The 21,552-nt window shown below is 42.8% G+C and overlaps 1 protein-coding gene across 4 annotated transcripts in view; it reads left to right on the forward strand.

Moving 5' to 3' along the window:
• LPP (LIM domain containing preferred translocation partner in lipoma) overlaps positions 1 to 21,552 on the forward strand; it is a 327,230-nt gene that overhangs the window by 242,097 nt on the left and 63,581 nt on the right. For all 4 annotated transcript variants that reach the window (XM_056498467.1, XM_056498470.1, XM_056498468.1 and 1 more), the window contains one exon: positions 1,327 to 1,450. In XM_056498467.1, coding sequence (XP_056354442.1) covers positions 1,327 to 1,450 — 124 coding nt within the window. The remainder of the gene's footprint in view (positions 1 to 1,326; positions 1,451 to 21,552) is intronic.

Genomic DNA, 21,552 nt, shown 5'->3' on the forward strand with positions numbered 1-21,552 from the left:
GCCCTTCCAGGAGCACAGGCACCTGCTGAGGCCAACAAGTGAGAAGGGTGATGGGTACAGCTTAGCATGGACCCTAGAAAAGTGAGTGTGATGGGGTCAGGTGTTTGGGTTTGGGGAGTGGATGATGAAGTGTTATTGCAAAGTGCCGTTCTGAGACCTTTTCTAATTGATTGATGTCTTTGAAATCTCCTTTTTGCCTGACAGAAAAAACCATGGAAGCATATAGTTAATTCTCTTGAAGTGCAGTGCTTTGAAACTGCTGTTTGCTATTGAACATCACTGGCTCAATAAAGATTCATCATGTCACATGTAGTCCCTAGAAGTGGTCAATGTGTTATTTCTCCAGTGATTTTACATTTTCTTGCCATTTAAATAGTTAAGGAGAAGGGAAAAGTGTTTCCTTGTTTCATATCAAAGGTCCAATCCTTGATGTAGGCAGCAATTAATCAATGAAATCACTTGCTTTGCTGAAATGATGTGTTTTATAAATAAGTTAGTTTTCATATGCAAGTCTTTCAAGAAAACAGGGCACACAAGGAGAGCTAGTGTCAACATTTTTTAATACTGAAATGACCAAGTTTCTCCCTATGGACACCAAACTTAGCTTCTTCTAAGAAACTTCTAGGCATAAGACTATTTCTGTGCTTCTCAAAATATGTCATACTTTTGGTATTTTCCTGGGAGAAGACTCTCTGAGATAGGCTGCAAATACAGTAGGCAGCTGTTAGCTTATGAAGGCCAAGAGATCTCAGTTTTTACACACATATTAAAACCTTTGTATCTCTAGTACAAGAAATCTGTGGACCAGCTCCTGATCTCACTGATGTTAACAGCAGGATTTGTGTGGAAACAAACAAGAAGAAAACATAACTAGGAACTTGGGATTATCTGTCTTTGTCCATATACTCTGCCTCTGTAGAATTATCTTTTATGTTGTGTTGTTAAGTGATGGAAGATTTTACCAAGTCCAAACTTAAATGCTTCCAATGCCTTTTTCAGTTTTGGAGAACATTTGCATCAAGTTATTCTTGGAATAATCTTCTGCTTTATTTATTATTATGTGCTACCCAGTAGACATCTAATTATGAGGCACAGGATACTTCCCATTCTAGGAGGATATATAGTACTTCACTGGATGTTCTTCAGAGTCCATTTTCATTACATTAAGTAAGGTGCTTGCTTGTTTGAATTCCTTGGGTCTTAAGAAAAATAAGGCAAAGAATGTAAGTTCAACACTGAACAGCTGATATGAACCCCTTACTGTGTGTAGATGCTTTTATACCATATCACAGGCTTTTTTTTTTTTTTTTTTTTTTTTTTTTCCAGAGTGGGTACCCAAGCTCTGGACCTGCATCAAGCACTCCTGCCTTCAGGCCTGAGGATGAGCTGGAACACCTGACCAAGAAAATGCTGTATGACATGGAGAATCCTCCCTCTGATGAGTACTTTGGTGAGCCATGTCACAAGTGTCTGTGGCCCTCTTCTGTATTTACTGGGTTCAGTAATGGCTGGCCTGACAGCTGCGCTGGTAACGTAGTGACACTTGTGTTGATGGATGTGCTTTCCATGCTTGGGCTGGAAGTGTAATCATCCATAGGAATTCCTCTGTAATTTCAGCATAAATCTCATGCTCACTCACTGTATGTTTATAGTCTTACTGGATATAAAGTTGAATTTTTCAGTGTCTGGTTGATTTTCACACCATCTGTCCCCAGCTTCCAGGCTACCAGTCTGAATTCAGGTGCGGTTGCTGTTGTGCCTGCCTGCCCCATCCCTTCTCATTGCAGCTGCAAAAAAATCTGGCAGTGTAAATGTGTTCTGCTTCCAAGGCATGGATTTTCATTTTCTCTGTGCTGGCACAGATTAAAAGGAAATCCATTTTGAGTCAATCAGGTTGGTTACACATGGGGACCCAGAACTGGGTCCAACAAATACAAGTAAGACAAATCTGGACTGATTGGTTCATAACGGTGTCATCTTCTTTACCTGGAAAAAGATAAGCATCTAATTTCCTCCTTAAGTGTTATAGAGTATAATTATCTTAGGCATCTATAGGTGTAGAATTATATCTTGCCTTTACATGAAACATAGGTGATAAGGCCTCTGAACTCTGCATTAAAATCAAGAGTCTTGGGCACTATCGATGGATCTGCCTGTGTGCTTAATTTCTTACAGTCTTGGGTAATGATGTTCTTGTGAAACAAACTGCTGTAGTTTGTAGAGTTAAAGACTGGGTCAGGCCATTCGTTTTGTGTTCTTTATGTCATCATTTCTTAAAAATTCATTTAGATTGCCCCCAGGTCTGTTTGCTATAGAGCTTGGTTGGACCGAAATATTTCTGGCTTAAAGAAACTTTTGTGGTCTGGTTTAATCAAAAAGCGGGTGGGACCATAGTTTCACTAACAAACAAGGATCTTGCAGTGGCAAGGATCTGATAATAAGAGAAGATTGTGTTCTCATCAAACAAACATTGCCCTTGTAGGTGGGGTTAAGTATCAGTCTCAATTCTCTATCAGTACCTATAACCTTCTGTGGGCTGCGCCCTAATAACCAAAATGTCTTCTCTGTAAACACTGATAGTCATCAGAATTGATGACTATTATAGATCTGAGGTGTGAGCAGGAATGGTTAACCGAATAGAAAATTGCCAAGGAGCATTTTCTGTGTTGCTGCCTTTGACTTCATGTCTGCCCATAACCATTTGGGTTCACTCTCTGATGTTTTAAACATGAAGCTACAGCCAAATAAACATAACATGTACTTAGCCATTAGCTGGGCAGGAAAGAGGAAGAAACTTTTTTTCTGCCCTCTTCAGGCAGATGGCTGAAGCCCTGAAGCATGAGATCTGATTACAGCAATTTTCTTAATGTAGAATTGTATGGCAGGAGTTGGTTGATGGACCAAAGCCCATTCAGTTTTCATTTTAGCCCAAGAAGGTAGGCAGATAAACAAAGATTCACAGGCTCCAAGGTCAGAAAGGACCTTGCTATTATACTGCCTAATGTCCTACTCTCAGTTTCTCCCAGAAACATGATTGAATCATGACTTAAAAAAAAAATCTAATCTTATCTTAAAAACTTCGAGCAATGGTGAGTCAACCACCTACCCTGATAAGCTGTTCTAGTGATTAATTTTCCTCACAGCTCGGAAATTACTTCCTGACGTGAAGCTTTAGTTTTGTTTACCACTTGTATTTATGAAGCTGGAAAGCTCAAATTTTGCAGGCTAATATTGTATGACTAAGATTGCTCTGCTCTGTTTGAGAGGGTGGTACATCAAAGTTTCTTCATCCAAAAGGGATGCGTAGCTGAAAGGGTGGGAACATAAAGTCTCTCAGTGTTAGGTCATCAATTTGGCTATCAGATGGGAGGTCAGACCAATGCCATGCCAATAGCTCTTAATTCAGCAGGAGACGAGAAAATGGAATGGAGGCTTCAGAGCACTCAGAAGTTTTGCCAGTGTTATTTATATAAACAGTAGCATAATCAAAGATGGAATAATCATGCATGATGCACTGTGGAAAAATCAAACAACAACCTTAGTCCTACCCTGGGCAGGTCATGTGTAATTACCAGCTACACCTGATTGATCTTCTAATTGCACTGTGTGCCACTGAAATTCATCTCTGAGGTGTTGTCCAGCCTTGGCATTCCTGGTGTGCTGAAGAACCATGTGTTGGGCTGGACATCTCCTCAGCTCCCTGAGCATGCTGTGCTCCATACAGCCTTCTGGGAGCATTTCTATCTAACAAAATACAGAATGCTGGAGCACAACTGCTTTTTATGCTTAGGTATGCTTACTGAAAGAAGTAGGCTTCCCTCTTCTTCCCAGGTTTGCTCTAGCCCAGGCTCCTCCCTGGGTCTCTGGAGTCACAGTGGATAAAGCTTTCTGATACAGCAGTGCAGGCTGGGAGTTTTATACTAATTCTGGCTATGTCAGAACTAAATACCCATCTCTACTTGAGCTGTCAGCCAGTGCCTTTCAGTAACTTCATGCTCATGTGGAAAGAACAAATTAAGTGTGGGAGGGAAAAAAGAGTCTTTCAGCTTTGGTTAACTATCTCAACCAATATCTCTGCCCTCGTTCTTTAGTTGTTTAGCATGGTAGTGTGGACTGTACAGTATTCATATGGCACATTGATCAAATAATCCAAAAAAGGACAAATGGGCAGAGACATTGACTCTGATTTGCATTAAATATCTTATGCCTGAGGTCTAAATGCCATGGTAATTGTAGCATACCAGATAGCTGTCAGCTAATCACTTTTATTAGTTTGAATTTAGAAAACTGGATTTCAGCATATTAAAAGTTGGTTAAGAGCAGATAGGTTTTGAATTGAGGAATCTAATTAACCTTGCTAGAAAGCTGCAAGGCGTTATATTAAGTCATGAAAATAATTTGTTGGAATAATTATATTTGAACTGTCAGGCTGGAGAAAGGTCACTTTACTTGGTCTGCCAGCAGTCTGGGATGTTCTCTGTAACCAACTTCCTTCTGCAAGTTCACTCACCATACCTCTGGTTTTCTATCAAGCCATTTTGGTTCTGTAGTCAGCAGGTTCTGCCCAGCAGTGGGCAGGGTGAAGGTTCTTGGGAAGGAAGAGGAGTAGGGGTCACTAAAGTTGTCTCTTTGCCCTGGACATGCTGTCTGGTACTGATGGCAGACCCAGTGAGCTGAGCTGAGGAGCAGGACAGCCAACACTGCCATCCAGTCTCTGCTCACTGCACCTCTCTGCAGCTTCCCGGGTAGAAACCACTGAAGGTGGTTTCAGAGTTGGAGGAGCTGTTCTAGGCAAGGGCTGCTCACACGAGCACACACAGCTGGCAGCAGAGCATGGATCACACTGCCCTCCTGGGGAGCCTGGGAGTGGGGGGGAGCCAGGAGCAGCATGCTGGAGACACTTGGGTGCAGCAAGATCATAGCGGGCAGCTTTGTCCTGCCAGAACTTACCACAGCAGCATGATCCAGTCACTGGGAAATCCTCTAGCTGCCGTTCACACGGCAGTGCTTAAGCCTGGAAATATCACTAGGCATAATAATTTTTTAAAATTCCTGTGAATTTTTAGGAGTAAAACATGCATGTTGGGTATTCTGCCTAATTTAACTTTGTTAAGACCACACTACTATAATAAGAATAAGCACCCCAGTCATTGGTGTATGTCCCCTCCTACCCCCCTGCAGGTTCTGGAGTAACTTGTGGAGTGACTCCTCTTGGGAAGTCCTTGACAGATCAGCAAATTAAAGTATTTTAAGTCTAAGCTGCTCTTCCTTCTTTACTGATGATTAAGTTGCTGATCTGTGGTAGTTGGCTGTCTTTAATCAAATCCCTATTTATTAGAAAGGATTCCCAAATGTCTTATGCTCTGTGCAGTAGCGATTGTTTCTCTCTATCACAGCCGTCCCTGTTGATAAATGTGCCATTGTAGACAGGCATGTCTGATTTGTTTGGAAAAAATAATACTTAGTGGAGTGGAAATTGGGTAAGGTTGAGGGAGGAGAAATGGATACTTATAGGAGATTAAAATGAAACTATCAAAATTGTTTGTTGGTCGCCACGGGAAATTACAGCCCTTGATTTTGCATTTTAAAAAACCCAACCAAATACACACACACAAAGATCACAACTGTTCTGGACCACTGTTTCAAGTCTTATAGAAAAAAATTTCTTCTGGCAGCTTATCAGTCTCTATCACCATACAGACAGTGCTGATTAAGACTGGAAAAGTGCCACTGGGGCCCCTCATCTCTTGTTGCCTTCTGGACTATGTCCCAGCTGAGTCACTCCCCACAGCAGTTTCCCTGAGTGGTGGGAAGAAACTCTCACTGGTATTTTACCATACATGCTCAGAGCTACCAAAGGAACCACCAATTTTATGTATTGGATAATGTAGCAGTCTCCTTTTGTAGTTGCAACATGCTGTAGGGATGCACGTGGGGAGAAGAGAGATGCTAAAATCATCCTGTGGGAAATACTGAGTTTGTGCAGTAAAGGAATCTTGAGTTAACTCTGAACTGATAATTCAGGATATATAGTTTTTTTTATGTGTATTTTCTGTGTACCCTGGCTTTGACAATGGGAGAGGTGGTGCAGAATTGGGTCAAAGAGCAAAGCGAAAAAACAGGAGGCTAAACTTAGTTTTCTACTTCTCATCTTGACATCTTGACCTGTGGCAGATCATTTTACTTTTTCAAACCTTTTTTTTCCTTTTACACCAAATTTGCTGGAGATGATTAGCAGCAGCAGTCATATATGCATTCCCCAAGGAGAACCTTCATTTCCAGTGGTTCTTTGAAATGCCATGTCACAGTTAAGATAAAAGAATGTTAAGTGACACCAGTATTGAATCTGCAAAGACTCTGCCAACCTTTCCCATTGTTGGCTTTGCATCTCCATTTGGCTTCCATTCATAAGCTAAAATTCCTTCAATAGGACCAGAGACCTGATATCCAAACAGTGTTGAATATGTTCCCTAATTTTACCTCTTGAGAGTCAAGACATGGGTTAGCAGGTAGCAGTTCAAGTCAGGTATGGGAGGGAGCATATTAGAGTTGTAGGAGATTCATCTGAGGAGACACACAGGATGTTCCAGGTATGACTTCCTTTGGTTTGTGGTGCCATTGTTTCCTTTGGCATGGCTCTGGGCACTGTACAGTTCTAGAGGCTCTAAATTGAACATGGTCTGTGTTGCATTTCAGGCATATCAGCAGCGTCTAAGAGGCACAAGTAGCCACTTGGTTTCATCTGAATTATTGCCACAAAAAGAAACTGAAAGTTGTCATATCTTGCCTGTACTCTAAGATCTGTTCTGAAAAGGTTATCATTAAAAGAAGCATATTATTATTACAAGAGCATAATTACATTGTAATTTTGCTATGTAATGTGACGTGTCTTTTGTCTAAAGGCAGGGGTTCTGCTGCAAGATGGTGTCTGTCCTCTTTTGAGCAACATCTGGGTCAGAAAATAGTAGGTTAGACTTTCAACAACTGATGAGCTGACAGTCATTTTCTGTTACGTAACCACTCACAAAAGCAGGAAGAGCAGACATATAATGGGGACCCTTTTCTCCATTGTACTTCAAATCATTTTATTTTTATGTTCAAGCCATATTCCAGCATTTGCACACAGGCTACAAAGCCTGGGAGCAACCTCTGCTCCGGGAGGTCACAGTGCAGCATCATCAACATCCAGCGGCCCTGCTGTGGCCTGCCGCAAGGGGAGTCACCCTCCCTCTGCTCCCCAGGGGCTTTAATTATCTTGCTAAATGGCTTTCAGAGCCTGTTTCTTCAGTCTCACTTCTGTCAATACTTGCCACCCTCGTCTAGCTTCTTTTTGGGGAGTCCTCTGCCTGCCAGCATCCTTGCACAGCGAGTGGAGGTAGAGTAAATTTATAAGGGTAATCTCAGTGCTACCTAGACAGTGAATTTTAAAAGAGTAGGCCAGTGAGTGGTTGGAGAACAAAATATACCATATCTACATGCACTTATATCCAGCCATGAGAAAGGCAAGAGGCTGTGACCTGGTCTAAGTTGCTTCTCAAGCATTTGAAAGCCTGGAAATGGATGCAAAAGTTTGATTCTTCCTGATGTTTATCCTATTCATATCTTACTCTGTATTAATTCTGGGAAACATGTTTTATGAAGCTGAGTACCTAGATGTTTTTATGTCATGAATATTAGCCTTACAAAGGCTTGAGTGCACATCTTTTAAATGAAGATCCAGCAGGTGTAGCAGTCAGGAATGAGAGAAGTTGCACTTCTGTAAGTCCTGAGCACCTGGTGCCCACATGGGCCAGGACACAGGAGACTCACCTTCCATTTTTCCTTTCTTTATCCAAACGAAAGTGGCCAAGAATTTGCATCATGAGTGTTTCTGAAGCACAATCTCTTCAGAGACCACTGTGGCTTCACAGATGGGATCTAAATCTTGCATCAAAACCACAATTACCCTTTGTTACTGTAGGTCATAAAATCCCAGCTAGAACAGGTAACAAGCAGCATGACTTCTGTGCTTTTAATTCCCTGGTTTAGCTTGAGTTGCTAGCAGTCAACACAGACATATTCTTACTTTTAAACAGAACTGATTTTTGATGCAAAGTTATTTAATGGACAATAAGTTCAGAATACCAAAGTAGCATTTTATCAAAGGGATTCCCATGATTACCTGTATGCTGTGAAAGAAGGGTGGGTTTCAGACCATGAATGAAATTAGGTTTGTTCCAAAAGTTAGTAAATAAAAACTGATCATTTCCTTCTGTCTTCTAAGAGGAGTGAAATGTGATAATAAAATTCAGGAATATGTCTTTCTAAAGTACAGCTGTGTTCTACATGATTCTTCAGCATGTTTAAAAATTAACATAGTCATGGAAAAAAAAAAATCCACGAGGGTGGTAGATAGTTCCTTTGTTGTGAGAGGGCTCTTAGTGTGCTAGGACCTGTACAGGTGGATAGGAAACCTCATCCTCTTTCAGAAAAACCTTTGAATGATGATGAGGCTATTGGCCAACCCCCCATATTTAAGAGTCCTACATGGAAACAAACCAAATCTTTCTACCTTAATATGACAAACAGTTCCAAGACAATCCAGCTTGTTCATGATGAACTTATAAAGTAAAGTAAACTCTCTGTGAACTGAAAGGGCTGAAGAATTGATAGTGAATCATCAAGTCTTCAGCTGTAGTTCATTAGTCTGTGGCTAACCCAGATCAGCAAAAAGCAAAATGGGACCAACCTGCTGGCTGTTTCCTGCTCCACATGGAATGAGCTGGCTGGTCCCTAGGGATTATCTGCAGGGATGTCATCACTTGATAAAAACTATTGCATTAATAATTGTGGCACCTGGAGGACCCCTGGTTGATAATCTCCTTGGTGAGGCCAGGAGCTGAAGATGGACTGTTAGTCTAGGACATACAGGATGGAGAAGATTGGTTCTCCTGTTTTATGGAGAAAAATGCAACCAAGAGTTTCCTCCATCTGAGACATCATAAGCTCTAAATTCTCACATACAGGTATTTTGAGAGGGAGTTGTATGTATGCGTGTGTCTATGAATGAGTGAGAATGTTTTTCTGGACTGTATTATTATAGAAGTAATTTTCACTTCAGATAGAGCTTTGTAGTGTTTAAAGCCTCAAGATATTATTTTGTCATGACTTGTAGCTAAGTTGTCAAGTGAGGCACAGGCATTCAGTTTTGGAGATGGAGTTAGAAACCCTTCCAGCCATGCAGTCTTGGATAAATCATTGTCCCAATAACATGAAAACAGTTTAATTTGTTTCGAGTTAGTTGTATACATGACCTGACAGAAAGGAACTCTTTCTCTGCTTTTTAAAACCAAAACCAGCTCACCTGTTCTTTGAAGCTGGATGCACTAAATTTGCAGTTTGCTCCCATGTTCCACTACGGCTCATTGTGCTGCAGTGGCATCCAAGGTTGTGGTCACACTGGACTATGTGCAAATTAAACGTGTAGGAACAGGGTGCATCCCTCAGAGTTCTGAAACTGAAAACATGTCAAGGACCAGGAAATTACTGTCCCTAATTTACAAATGAGGGGCTGACTGGCAGAGTTAAGATGACTCACCCAGAGTCATGCTGAGATCCAGTAGTGAAGTGGGAATTGAGCCTGGAACTCCTTCAAGTTCCATGCCTTACCCAAAGTTGTGGCCACACTCTTTATTTTATGTGAAAATCCACCAAAATGGACTTGTGAGCCTTGTCTGATAAGAAATCACAACCTGGGAAGGCTCTTCCCAGCATGCAGAGCAGAAGCCCTATTTTCCAGGGTTAGTAACAAGGCTATGAAAAGAAGAAAGGGGGGAAAATGTGCTCCAGGATCACACTTGATCATTTTAACTGCTGTTAATGTAATGTACCCACTAATGTTATCACACTTCAGCATTAAGAGAGTTCAAGGCTATTAGGAAAATTGATAATTCACCATAGTAATCTGTTACTTTCCACTCTAGCAATCAGTGTTCCATGGAAGTGGGGCACAGTGTGGCATTTGTTATTTCTTCTTCTGGTGGCATTTGTCTCATGCTGTCGTTTTTTGATAGGGTGGTTTGTATTTTGCAAGTAGCTTTTGGGGGTATTTTAGTGTCATTAACTCAAAATGAGTTATTTCCAGTGGGGGAAAAGGACAGATTTTATCTGAGAGTGAAATGTGTTAAAAAGAAGTATTAAACAGGACTGTCTCATTTGCTGAGTGTTCTCTAGCCTCTTCTCTTCTGATGGAAATGCATCAAAACTGTTTGGTTTTTTATAAGGAATTGCTTTGACTCAGATTCTGTGAGATGAATCATAACCCACTTTCTCATCTGAGATGTGAAAAAAAAAAATTCCAGCTCTGCTGTCAATGTCAGCATAATCAATACAGAGTGCTTCTCAGTGGTGCAAAGAGGTAGGGGAGGATTAAAAGAATGAAAAGAATCAAAAGTAGCCAAACTTTCCTGCTGGTTTTAGTAAGCTGCACTATTTTCATGTTCCCAAATGCACCTTGCTGCTCATCATGTCGTGTCATGAACACATGTTTTCATGTCTCTGGCTGCAAGCCAAGGTCACAACTGCTGCTCAAAAGTCAGGAGTCTGTCATCTCAAACAGGCAGGCAGATCACGAGAAGCCGGCCCTGGCAGACATTTGGGATGCTACAAGCAGCCAAGAGTAAACCTGTTTTGATTTGTGAAACCTGCAGTTGAGATGTCACCTGCCTGGACTGTGCCAGCACAGATTGTGTCACTGAGCAGGAGAGAGTGGCAAAACACCGTGCCTGTCCCATGGCCCTGCTTAAGGCAGCCCCGCTGGGGGAAACAGTGTCAGTAGCAATAGGATCACTGTGGGTGCAAAGCAGAGATGGGAGACTACATCTGATACCTTGTCACCAGCTTTCATTTAGGAACTTGCTCATTTGCTTTCTTTTTTTTTTTTTTTTTTTTTTTTTTTCCCTTGTGTATCTGCCAAGATATGCACAGAGATGTAGAAATAATTACTTCTGGAAGTGTGAGCTAAGAGCCAAACCTCTGAAAAATTGTGTTCACAGCACCAGGGTCAAAAGGGGACAGCACAGGTAGTGACATGAGTTCTGACAGTTGACAAAATGTATTTCCCCACTGAACACACGTGGTTCAGTAAAACACCATGCTAATAGCAGACCCCTTTGTTGAGAGTTTATAGGTATGGGTACAACCATCTTCCACAGCCTAAGGCACTATCCTCTGCTAAAGACAGATAGCTGGATGTGGGATGTGAATTATTTTGTTTTGTAGATCCTTCCAAATCACTGTCCCAGCCATGCTAAACTGTCTGTTTAAAGCTGTGAATCAGGCTGTGTTCAGTTAGCAGCAGTGTTGAACTTTAATATACAATTTCCTCAACAAATTCTGATTCCAGACAATATCTTGAGAGGTTAATAGCTTACTATCTGCTCAGTACATGTTCTGATTCTGTCTGCACTGTCAGGGGCAGGCTGTACAGATGATGTGCTGCATTCTTTGTGAGTGCAGGTTGAAAGAAAGGATACTTTTTGTGGGGGTTTTTAGTTGCTTCTGTTGTCATTTAAAATTACACTTGAAAAAACCCCAGCTTTTTAAATGTCTCTATTTCCTCACTATGTGCTTGCTGTGAAAGACAAGTGAATTCAGCATGTGACTGTCAAAAAAACTGCAGGAAGCCTGAAGCCTTTTACCTTGAATTTTCACTTGTGTTGATGAATGGTTGAGACACGACAATATTGACTTTCCACTCCTTTTAGTGCAGAGATTGTGATCACATGAGCTGAGGAATTATCCCTAGCTGAGCTGGAGGGAGACATTTAGAAAGGACTCTAATGTGGATCCTTTATGCTGTGCAGAAGACTGTCATATGAAGCCAGCTCTTCTGGACAGGAAAGTCCTAGTGATCGTCACTGCCAACGTGGAGCTAATTCTGGTCATGTGTTCTTGTTGTCATCTCCACGAGCTGGGCAGCTGCTTCTCATTTCTGTCCCGTGGCTGGAATTAGTGAGAATCCTAAAATGCGTAAATAAATGTGTGTGTGTACACATATATATAATGCAGAATACTACCTGGAGCCTGATTCTAATGGCATTCCTTTTTTTCCCATTCTCCATTTCAACGTCTCACATCAACTGATGCAGCTTTTGATGCCTACATGGGTTACTCTCTCCAACACTGGCAAATCTGTGTGTTGTTTAGAGGAGGGAGGAACGTATGGTGGAAGGGCAGGAGTGAGGAAGGTATGGCTATAATAACAGTGGATGTTTGGGTGGGACATTTTAAAATACTCCATCTTCTATTAGTATATGCCTAAAACAATTGTCTTCTTCTAAAGATAAAATGGCAAAGCACAGGCTTCAGTGTGCTATGCTTATGTAGTTCCATTAGGCTGCTACTGATTCTAAGACCACTGTAACCTCTTATTCTATGTATACTCAATTTCCATGCACAGCAAGAAAAAGGGGAGGAGAATGAAAAATTAAGGTTGCTCCTGGTCAGATTTATTTCTGCTGTTTCTTCACAGGCAGAATTCAGAAGGTGAAGGAAGTGGAGCATGTGCACTGCAGATGTGCACAGCTGGTGCACTGCCATCTCCATGGCATCCCTAGTTAGAAAGGCAGCTGAGGAGAGCCACAAGGTCTGTGTTAGTTACATGGCCAGCTCCTAGTGAAAGCTTGTCATTTGAACCCTTTCAGTCTCTTTCTGCCCTGCTGTCTGAATTGAGTGAAACTGCTCTGTTCACTCACACAGGGAAGAATCACATATTTTCTTGAGGGCTTAGGCAAAAAGCTGCACTGGTAATGAAAGTTTTAAGAGCCTCAGCAGGAGGGTCAGAGACAGGCTTTGGGAAAGAGGCCTCCCCCAAACTTAGGCCAGAGGGACATTGCTGCTCTGGGTTTGGAGATCGGTGCTCTGAGCTAGCTCTGGTCATGCCTGGTCATGGGTAAAGGGTTTTTTTTTTGTAAGGCCCATTGATCCAAGTGTGGCTCAGTCTTTTAAACAAAACAATACTTCACAGAAAGCCAATTAATCTTGAGATCTCAGTGGATTTTCTGTTATTTCTTTGCTCTGATTACAGCAGAACATTGGGTGAGGAGCCCTTACTAAGCAGTTTCAAGTCTACAGAGTGCTTCCTTCTGTTTTGTACAATTGCAAGGTGTACACACACAGTTGCTGCCTATTGCCCTTTGTGGCACAACTTTCAGGGAAGAAAAAATGGCTGATCTGTGGCCTTGAGTCTTTTGTAAGTGACAGAAGTCCTGGTACTATGAGTAACAGCTGTTAGCTAACAAGTAGGAATAGTGTGTGTCCAGCAAATGTCTGATTACAAGAGCTTTTCTGGCCTAGGGAAATTGCAGAACAATGTGCTCAGAGGAGCAAACATTTCACAGGATGATGTTTTGGAGCATGGTCTTAATTGTGGCACATAGTGGCTCACATTTCAATAGGTTGACTAGAAGATGCTGCAAATGACATCAGCTTGGCTAGAGTAAAATCAGTGTGGTTGAATAAATACAGCCTAAACTCTTAGGACATCAGTGTGTGCAATAACTTCATTCTTGTGCTCTGGGGACAGGGGAGAACATAACAATATTCAGCACAAATAAGACTGTAAAATGAGATATTAATATTGTTTCCCCATGGCAATTTACTAATTTTGTGTCACTCTTAGCTGGAATATCGCATAGTACCTCAGACAGGATTCATCTGCATGAAAAGGAGCTCATAAGATTTTATTCTGTGATTTCCAAAATGCCAATCTCTCTTTTTTTGCTGTGGTGAAGTTCCTTTCACTTTCTCATGAAGCAATACTGGAAGTCAGACTTTTTTGCAGGTTCTAATGTTTGGACATGGATCTGAAGCTTATCTCGAACTCTTCTGGAGTCATCTGGTCTAGAACATGGTTGTAGACTTCCCACAAGCTACATAATGCATTTTGTTTTGTAGGCCCTCATGTGTGCAGGGATGCTTAGAACAATGGAAAACAATGAAAGCAATTTCTAAAGTTTGAAGTCACAAAAAGTTCTGTTTTGAAGGCTTTTGTAAGTTGTAGCTTTCCACTGGGACAAAGGTCTCCCACACTTTTTCCTGTGCTGGGGTGGGAGTAATACCTTCTCTGACCCACCCATCACATCTGATTTTGTTAACATAATAAAGCTGCATCATTTTATGTGCAAATGGAAACCTACTGACTTAAAAAACCAGTGTTGGCTTTCTGGGTTTGGTCATATAAATTCAAAAGAAGTCAACTAAGTTTACATCAGCTAAAATCAGGCTTGGTATAAACTTTCTCTGCATTTACGTCAGATCTAAATTTGGAGGTCTAGTGGATTTCAAATGATTCCATTATCACATGTAAACAAGTCCATCAGTTTTCCCTACTGTCACACCAAAGAGTTTAGTGAGGATTAGATGCCCTTACTGTTTTCACAGTGAACTCCCATGAATGTAGGAAACAGCAAAGAGCACCCTCAAAGTTCAGAGCGATTTGCCAACTTTGCTCGAACAGAATTGCCGTCACTGGTACGGCATGTTCAGGACGTTTTCCAACACCAAGTTTTTTGGCAAACAGTCTCTGCTGATGATGGCCTTTTCTAATGTCTGCTCAAGGGCATTGGACTGGCAGAACTCATCATGAGTTCTGGATATTGAATCAGCCCTTTCCGATTGGTTCAGCCATGGGAGGGAGGAGGGAAAGCTTTTGTGGTTTCAGTTTCCATTGGCACAAAATTTTCGGGTCATGAATTGTGTGAATAATTCAGGAGACAGGGGTTGATGCCCTTAGCATGGACGCCAATTCAGGAAGAATCTTCCATCTTAGTCGTACTAAGATGAGTGATGAGTGATGAATAGTACTTCAAGCACGCCTTTGTAGATGCCGGTCAACATCAGAGCCTTCTCATAGAGAACTTTAGGTGAAATGTCAGAACAGTCTTTAATCATGATAAATGCATCAGTACCCACAATTCTCGTGTCTCCTACTGTTAGTCGAGAGGCCCTAGAGTCAAAACTACCACCTCAAACAGATCAGACTTGATGCCACTAAAGAGCTTTGTTTTATGGTGTGAATTTTTATTAACTTATTCTTTTTTAAGCCTTGCTAATTTTGAATCAAAAGCTGTAGGATGTGTGAGAGTGACACATGCAATTGTGCAGATGGATTTCCACATAGTTTCTTTAAATAAAATAATAATTGTTATAAATATGTATCTCATATTTTGAACTAATTCACTTTAATGGAGGCCGAGCAAGAAAACTTTGATATCCTTATGCAGCGAGCTCTGAGAATGTGACAGTCAGGTGAGCATAATGATCTGTGGATACTTGATACGAGTGCTCCATCATGGACTCGAGATGAAGCATGTGCCACTGGGAGGTTATTCTCAAATTAGAGAGTTATCAGTATTACTTTCCATCTACCCCAGCCAGTAAAAGCAGGTCCCATGACCCAAAGGAGGAGCAGAATTATAGTTATTACTTAATTACATCAGTCTAATAAATATGGTGTTACCAACATCAAATGACATTTTAAAAGGGCTTTTGCTTTCAATACCAGTGTCACATTTTAAGATCATGACATGTGTGGTCATTCTGAATAGGAGCAAATAATGAATGTCTCTTGCAGAATCAGAGTGCTTCTCCATCCCAGGTTGTAAAGTTCCTGTTCCTTGTCCAAGACAGTAAACAAATATTGGACCTTGTACCTGGTTGGAAAGGTCTCAGATTTTGGAGTGAAGAAGGAAACCTCTGTCTAGTAGGTTGCTTTAATGAGGGAAAAAAACAGCATTAGTTGATTCCAGCTACTGAGAAATTTGGAGTGATGGAATTCATTGCAAGGAACAGTGGATGCTCAGCATACAGGTGAGGTGCTTTCCAGTGCCTGAGGGATGTGATTTATGGCAGGGCTGCTGTCAACACACAGACAGCGCATGTTTCGAAACAGCAAGGAAGCTTTGGGCTGGTGCCGGATTGTGAAAGGCAGGGTTTTCAAAAGACCTGAAATAAATGAGGTGCTGGTTGAAATTCGGTGTGACACCTTCTAATGCAGCCAGGCACCTTTGAAAACCTCAGGCCTTAATGTTGTTGGGCCTATGAGAGCTGCCATTTGTTCAGGACATTACTCTTTGTCAGATCCAGCCTTTTTTCGGTTTTTTGGGTTTTTTTTCCACTTTTGGCAGTGGGGAGATAGGTTCCCTCCCTGTTTTTTGGGTTTTGTCAGATGTTTTTCCTCAGGCAAGTATGCAGGAGGCATTCCAGGTTGGTAGACCAGAGCCAATGGCCCAGGAAGCATCTCTGACTCAAAACTTTGCCGTTACTCAGGTGATTTCATCTTCACCCCTGAACAGAGCCTTTGGTGACAATCAGTTCATGCCAGAACCTTCCCCGTGATGGCACGAGGCAGAGACGAGCTGTGGAATACCAGCTGGAGCACAGTCAGGCTATGGAAGAGTGAATTGAGTCATTCATGCCCAGCCATAGATGTGATTTTTGGCTGGGCTTTAGTCTGCTTAACACACTGATGGTACCTATCCTGGGCTTATGAAATGGATTGGCTGGGCAGGGAGACAGAAGTGGTTTGAAGTGCCCTTGTGCAACATGGAGATGAAAGTCTTTGGGCCGTGGGATGTTGTTTGCTCTGTGTTTGTCCTGCACCTAGCATCACAGAGCTGCACCCCAGTGCTTGGGCTCTTTGAGCCTGCTTTCATGCTGGAAATGGCAAACCCAACTACAGTCCTTAGGGAATGTGGTAAAAGACAACTCATTTTTTGACCTAGACATAAAGGCTGCTGTCTGTATCGGTGTGAGTCTTAGTTGGTCCCTTCTGACTGCACTCTCAGTTCAGCTCTATAAGAAAGCTGAGAGCTCAGGAGAATCTGATCTATGTTTAAGGTGTGCTTGCACTGAGCAGCAGCATGAGCCTGTGGACAGCTGGTCAGTGGTGCTCCCAGCTGGAGGAATGGCTGGGAGAAGCTGAATGAAGTGAGCACCAATCCTCTGAGGAGAGCAGCTTGTCTGCCTCCAGCTCTGCTCTGTGTTCCAGCCATTGCTTACGGACAGGGTCAGGTGCAGCAGCCCCTAAAATCACCCTCCACTGCTCTAGCAGCAAGGCTGGTCCTGGGCCGGGGAGGGGCAGGCTGGGGCAGCACGCTCCGAGAGACACCTGCCAGAGCACAGATGGGCTGGGCAGAGCTGCCCCACGTAGCTGCTGCCTGAGCTGCTGCCACTGGCACTCCCGTAACGACAAGGTGGTTTTTTGTAGCATTCCAAAAGAGGATCCTGAAATTTGGTGCAGCTTTATAGAACGAGCTCAGTGGGCCAGGGGATAGCTCAGGAAATGCCCCCTACCTGTGGCCCCTGATGAGGGTGGGAGATGAAGTAATTCCTGCCTGGTATCCTGCCTTTCTTTCCCTGCAGGAGATTCATACAAGCATGGTTAGCTCACCTTGTGTGCCATCATATATTTGCTGTTTTCACTGTCCAGGGTTTATCATGCAATATGGCTTTGTAAATGTGAATACAAAGAGAGTGGCTCAGTGGTTGTTGCTGTTGGGATCACCAAAACTGCCCAAATTTGTCTGATCTACAGCTCAGCCAGCAACTGTTTTCTTTACTAAGGTCCTTCCTAGGAGGGGTAAACCCCCACAGAATCAGCTTTGGGATAAATTGCTCAGAGAGAGATTTCCTGCCAGCCCACTAGAACTTGGCTGGTAGCTTCACCTTCACCAGGGCTTTAGTAGAGAACTGGAACTGCTGAGGTTGTTCCCTGTGTGCCACATATTGGTAACTTCTCACTAAAAAATAAGATTTCAACCTTAGTGGTGTCTTCCAAAGAGAAGAGTAATTTTTGGTTTAGAAAATCTTACTTTCCTATGAAAATAAAATAAAATAAGAGGTTTCTCAGCTTCTGAAAGCATGGGAAAGGCCCGCTTTCTTACAACCTTTATATTTTTTGCCTGATATTTATTTTGAAAAAAAAAAAAAAAAAAAAAAGTTTTTATGTGTCTTGCTTTTTGAATTTACTACATGCAATCAGAGAGGAGTAATGGCACAGGAATGTGGGGGACTTCTGTGAAAGTATGCATTTTTTTTATTTTCTTTTTTTTCACCAAATGAAATGATTGCACTCCTTAGTTAAGTATTTGATGGCTGGGACTTTTTTGTACAAATTGGTGCTTTGAAAGTCTTGCCCACAAACACGAACACTTTTAATGAAGAGCAATAATTATGAAATGTTACTTTCAATCCAGCTCTACACTCGCAGCTTAAAGCTACTTCGTTACCATTGCCGTGCCCAGTTCACCCAGGCTGGGAGCAGTGGGGAGGGGAAGCAGAGAGTGCCCAGCACACAGCGGGGGACACAGCACCGTGTTTGAGGTGCTGGAGAGACAGAGAGAGACAGGGGCTGCAGGAGGAATTGCTGTGGCTGCCAGGGACACCCCGAGCCTGGGCTAGCAGCTCCTTCTTCTCCTTCCCGAGCCTGGCCAAGCTGGGCTAGCAGCTCCTTCTCTATCCAAGCCTGGCCAAGCTGGGCTAGCAGCTCCTTCTCCTTCTTGAGCCTGGCCAAGCTGGGCTAGCAGCTCCTTCTCTATCCAAGCCTGGCCAAGCTGGGCTAGCAGCTCCTTCTCTATCCAAGCCTGGCCAAGCTGGGCTAGCAGCTCCTTCTCTTCCTGAGCCTGGCCAAGCTGGGCTAGCAGCTCCTTCTCTTCCTGAGCCTGGCCAAGCTGGGCTAGCAGCTCCTTCTCTATCCAAGCCTGGCCAAGCTGGGCTAGCAGCTCCTTCTCCTTCCCCAGCCCGGCTCTTCACTGCACACACAGCCGTAGTCTCTGTCATCTGGCAGCTTTCATCGGCATTAAAGCAAACATTTCTAAAGGAAATAGAGTACATTTTACTCTCTCTCTTGCATTTCCTTGATCGATTAGCAAAGGGAGGAATGTTTCCTCTCTCCCACTCTTTTTTTCACCCTCTTTTTTTTCAAAATTTTTTTTTTCTGTCTCCAGATGTAAGCGGGGCTCTATTTCAAGCCGTTCGCACATGGTAAAACACGTGCCAAAAAGTTGACACGATGTAACAACAACAACAGGAAAAAAAAAAAAAAAGAAAATGCAAAGCGTGCTGCAAAAAAGGTGTTTGGGACCTTAAATCTTGTAGAGCATCACTGACCCCCACTGGGCTGGCACACTCACTGCACCTCAGCCGTGTGTGGGGCTCGGGACACACACAGTAGTCTGCAAGGGGCACCTTCCAGCCGCTCCTTGCAGCTGCTGCAGGCACACCCCAGCCTGTCTGCTCCCTTGGTGTCCATCCTGAACGCAGCAAAAAGGCACTGGCTTGGCTTGCTGTGGGGGGCATTGTGGTTGGAGGGCAGAAGGGCTCACTGGCGCTACCATTAGCTACTCGCTGGGGTTTTTTTGCCCAAGTGCTTGGTGAAATCTCTCTTGCTGGAGGTTTTTAGGAGCAGGTTAAACAAGTATCTATTAAGAATGCCGGAGAGAGAGTTGGTGCAGCCTTCGAAGCAGTAAGATCATTTCCATGTCTTCCCAAGATCCTGTTCAACCTAAATTTTTGTATTTTTTGGGGAAAATCAGGAGTGGTTCTCTCCATTTTGTGGCAGTAATACATTGTGGCTGCAATAATTTTGGGAGGTACCTCTCATTGTAATCTGCTTTATATCAGAAACAAGCTAAATTGTCTCTTGTGTCCCCGGATCTTCAGAAGAGGGGAATATAGATGGGTAAAGGATCACCACCACACAGGTGTTGAAGGAAGCAGAGGTCTTTCTTTCTCTGTCAATAAACCGAGGACAGTAGCAGAGGCACAGAACTCTGTGTGCTCACTTGCTATGTGGCTCAGCCAGGCTGCCAGAAAGGGATGCCATGGTCCACACAAGGAGCAAATTTCTCCTCCTGGGGAGGAGATTGTAGCAAGACTGATGCTGTGAGCTCCCTCTAAAATGGAGTTTTTATGCCACAGGCCCTTCTTGCCATCAGGCCTTTTCAGAGATGGCCTTGTGATTAAAGAAACCAGACTGTGATTGGGAAGATATGGTTTCAGTTCCTGGCTCTATCATAAACTTCTTGTGTGACCCTTGGAGGATTATTTAACCTGTGTGGGTCTCAAGTTCCCTGCCTGCATGTTGGGTGTCCTAAGAGTCCTCTGCCTTCCCTGGAGTGTTGGAAAGGTTCACTGTGAGGCCTGGAGATCAGCTGGGACAGTAATCTAGTGATGAGCAGCATGAAGAAATGTTTGAGAAGGTAAAGTGCTGGCAGAGTGAGCCTGCACAGTTGCAGTGCGTTTGCTCTGTGGTGTGGAATGGGACCTCCGGGGCATACTGAGAATGTGTCAGGTTTTTACAGCCAAGCAAAGTGAGAATATGAAATTGTATTGTGGTTAGAGGAAAGGGATGCAAACAACATGAGAGTGAAGCTACTGTACAGTGCTGTACAGTACAAATGACAAGTAGGTCACTGCAGGGACCTGTACATCTGGAGTACAAGTGCAACACAGTTAAAGCAGAATAACCAGGACACAGTAATTAAATCATGGCCTTGGATTTAATTTATGAAGTGTTTCAGGCACACATTGCAGCATGAAGCTGTGTTTACTGTGAAAGATTGTGTTTTCTGACGTCTGCTGAAGAAGAGGGAATTAAGATTGATCTGTCTCATGTCCAAAGGCTGTGTAAGACAACTGATGCATACAGCCTGCTACTGTCAAATGGTGACACTTCAAGCTTGGATCCTGGCACAATAAACCATTGCCAAGGGCTTCCCACTCAGTGAAAAGTCTTGAGTTCAAAAGCAAGAAGAGGGGAGGTAAGGAAGGCAAGGGTAAGATGAGCTAAATAATATAGTTTTCTACAAAATGTACAAAATGCCTCTGGGTTTCCCTTTGTACGATTATTGCAGTACCCTGAGTGCCAAAATGTCAGAATCACTCTGGGATAAATATGATCAACACATCTGTGTCTAGCCTAATCAGTTAGACACATACCTTCCATGCACTGTAGAAGGACATAAACCCTTCCTTGTGGATCAGAGATCCCTCTTCTATTCCCTTTGGATGAATCAATGAACCCAGGACCTGTTGGGTACTTCTGAGTTGCAGAAGCTCTGTCACTGGGACTCTACTTGATTAGGGTGCACTAAGGTCTGCTGTTGCACTGTCATCCTAATAATAAATTTCTGCTTCTGTATCCCCTTGAAATGGAGTAATTGTGCCTGTCTGACATAGGTGTCCTGAGGAATCCCATGTGCTTTGGAAATGCTTGAAAACCCTTGGATAAAAATCACTAGGAAAGAGGAGGGAGAGAGGGAAAGGTCTTGTTACATTGTTGACTTATGGTCAACGTTGTCCTCGAAATGCTGTTTTGTCATCAATATTTCTTCATTAGGAATAATGATTTTTCCACATTTACTGCCAGCTGATTCAAAGCCATCCAAAAGCAGAATGTGTCATGAATCTCTAAAATGCATTTACTGGCGAGCTCTAAACAGAGATGATTAGAAAAATAACACAGCGGAAATACTGGGTGTTTTGAGGCTGCTAGGGGAACTTTTAGTGAGA

The sequence above is a fragment of the Oenanthe melanoleuca genome, chromosome 9 (assembly GCF_029582105.1).
Source record: "Oenanthe melanoleuca isolate GR-GAL-2019-014 chromosome 9, OMel1.0, whole genome shotgun sequence".
Classification (NCBI taxonomy): domain Eukaryota; kingdom Metazoa; phylum Chordata; class Aves; order Passeriformes; family Muscicapidae; genus Oenanthe; species Oenanthe melanoleuca.